The sequence below is a fragment of the Mizuhopecten yessoensis genome, unplaced genomic scaffold (assembly GCF_002113885.1).
Source record: "Mizuhopecten yessoensis strain PY_sf001 unplaced genomic scaffold, ASM211388v2 scaffold5385, whole genome shotgun sequence".
Lineage (NCBI taxonomy): Eukaryota > Metazoa > Mollusca > Bivalvia > Pectinida > Pectinidae > Mizuhopecten > Mizuhopecten yessoensis.
Genome location: NW_018406023.1, coordinates 35,450 through 38,323, shown reverse-complemented (window position 1 = coordinate 38,323; position 2,874 = coordinate 35,450). Strand labels below are relative to the sequence as shown.

At 41.0% G+C, this 2,874-nt stretch overlaps 1 protein-coding gene across 1 annotated transcript in view; it reads right to left on the bottom strand.

Moving 5' to 3' along the window:
* LOC110450628 overlaps positions 1-2,581 on the bottom strand; it is a 48,564-nt gene extending 45,983 nt beyond the window's left edge. Inside the window, exon 1 of the mRNA XM_021498245.1 lies at positions 2,433-2,581. Coding sequence (XP_021353920.1) covers positions 2,433-2,457 — 25 coding nt within the window. The 5' untranslated portion in view covers positions 2,458-2,581. The remainder of the gene's footprint in view (positions 1-2,432) is intronic.
* Between the last annotated feature and the right edge of the window lie 293 nt (positions 2,582-2,874).

The following is a 2,874-nucleotide window of genomic DNA, read 5'->3' as shown; positions in this document are numbered from 1 at the left end:
AGTGTGTAGTGACCCCTGACGACTGATGTACACTATGATCGTGTAATGAGCACTGACGACTGATGTACACTATGATCGTAAAGTGAGCCCTGACGACAGATATTCACTTAAATCGTATAGTGACCCCTGGCGACAGATATACACTATCAGTGTGTAGTGACCCCAGACGACTGATATACGCTATCAGTGTGTAGTGACCCCTGACGACTGATGTAAACTATGATCGTGTAGTGAGCACTGACGACATATACACTTTAATTGTATAGCGACCCCTGCCGACAGATATACATTATCAGTGTTTAGTGACCCCTGACGACTAATATACACTATCGTTGTGTAGTGACCCCTGACGACAGAGGTACACTATGATCGTATAGTGAGCCCTGACGACAGATATACACTATCAGTGTGTAGTGACCCCAGACGACTGATATACGCATCAGTGTGTAGTGAACCCTGCCGACTGGTGTACACTATGATCGTATAGTGATGCTTGTTTAGTGACCCCTGACGGCTGGTATACACTATGATTGTGTAGTGACCCTTGACAGCTGGTATACACTATGATTGTTTAGTGACCCCTGACGGCTGCTATACACTATGGTTGTGTAGTGACCCCTGACGGCTGCTATACACTATGGTTGTGTAGTGACCCCTGGCGGCTGGTATACACTATGATCGTGTAGTGACCCCTGGCGGCTTGTATACACTATGCTTGTGTAGTGACCCCTGGCGGCTTGTATACACTATGATTGTGTAGTGACCCCTGGCGGCTGGTATACACTATGATTGTGTAGTGACCCTTGACGGCTGGTATAAACTATGATTGTGTAGTGTCCCCGGACGACTGGTATACACTATGGTTGTGTAGTGACCCTTGACGGCTGGTATACATTATGATTGTGTAGTGTCCCCTGACGACTTGTATACACTATGGTTGTGTAGTGACCCTTGACGGCTGGTATACACTATGATTGAGTAGTGTCCCCTGACGACTGGTATACACTATGGTTGTGTAGTGGCCCCTGGTGGCTGATATACACTATGATTGTGTAGTGGCCCTTGACGGCTGGTATACACTATGATTGAGTAGTGTCCCCTGACGACTGGTATACACTATGGTTGTGTAGTGACCCCTGGTGGCTGANTGACGACTAATATACACTATCGTTGTGTAGTGACCCCTGACGACAGAGGTACACTATGATCGTATAGTGAGCCCTGACGACAGATATACACTATCAGTGTGTAGTGACCCCAGACGACTGATATACGCATCAGTGTGTAGTGAACCCTGCCGACTGGTGTACACTATGATCGTATAGTGATGCTTGTTTAGTGACCCCTGACGGCTGGTATACACTATGATTGTGTAGTGACCCTTGACAGCTGGTATACACTATGATTGTTTAGTGACCCCTGACGGCTGCTATACACTATGGTTGTGTAGTGACCCCTGACGGCTGCTATACACTATGATTGTGTAATGACCCCGGACAGCTTACGTCAGTGTTAGATGATTGAGACTTTTGGACTCATGTACATTTTTGTATGAGAAGACATATGTAACGACACGTTAAACTATACACTTTTACTGTCAAGTCGTAAAATCCAATTACATATTGTAATTTTGTGACAAAGTGTTCACCAAATGCTATTAATCTACGTAAAATCGTGTATAATAGGACAGAAAGTTTGTCACGATAAGGTCGGTTAGGATTGTAAAACTTGTTGAGATCGCCGTATAGTGAGGTGTACCGAGAATGATATAGAAATGTTAATCTTAACAGCATAGTAATGTAAGGTGAGATTTGGTAACCTATTAACATATTTTCCTTACAAAAGTGTCATTTCTTTAAGAAAAAATATTTGTCTTCTTGAAAAATAGGAATATTGCTTAAACAACTAAATTGGACAGTAATTTGGATATGTTAACATATATTCTGTTGAAAATTGATATTAACGGGAATTGTTATAATGATTATCATTTCATTTATTTCCTCCAAAAGTGAAGAGCTAAAGAGTTAAGAGTTATGTTAAATAAACACATATCAGTGGAAATGAAAATTAAATAATAAAAATATAAAGGTACACTTCAAGGATATAAAAACTGATTTTGTCTGAATGATTACTGTACATTTATTTTGTTATAAATTAAGTTATAATTAAATTATTTAAAAAATAAAACAGGACAAATGGGTAGTATGTCCCGCTTTTTAACTAAATGATGAGAGTTGGAAGTTTAAAAGAGATCAATCGAAGATTTTGTTAAACAACAGGCCTAAAATTAGCTAAACTGTTCAGTAAAAACAAATGAGGGAGCTAAATCAAATACAAATGTAAACGATTTATTCGGACAGTGCTTGTATCACAGAGATAGGTGCCATGAATCATTACAATTGATCCAAAGATATAAAATTATCAAAACTTACCTGTCAAAACGGATTTCAGTTCCATGATATATAAATTATCGATAAATTACACTCATCCGACACCACATACACTGGAGCACCGCCTCGCCTATTTCCGTATCATCCCGTTGACACCACTGTTACATCCCGCCCGTCTCAGAACTAAGCGGTGCATTCGATAACAACCACCTAGCGGTATCGTAACACAGCTGGCAGCGAGACAAAGCACTCGGCGCTACACCGAAATATGATCGATCTCGTTTGTCACAATATACTGCGTCTTGCTTGTCTAGTGTGCATAGAGGACCATTAAATACCAGTGCCCACCATAGTTCCTGTTCGTCAGGACTTACCTGTCAACTGACCGACGTTTACGACCAAGGGCCATTCTAGTCGGCTGAGCTGACCACGTTTACGGAATACACATGGCGTAATTATCCCCTTAATGGTATCATATTAACTA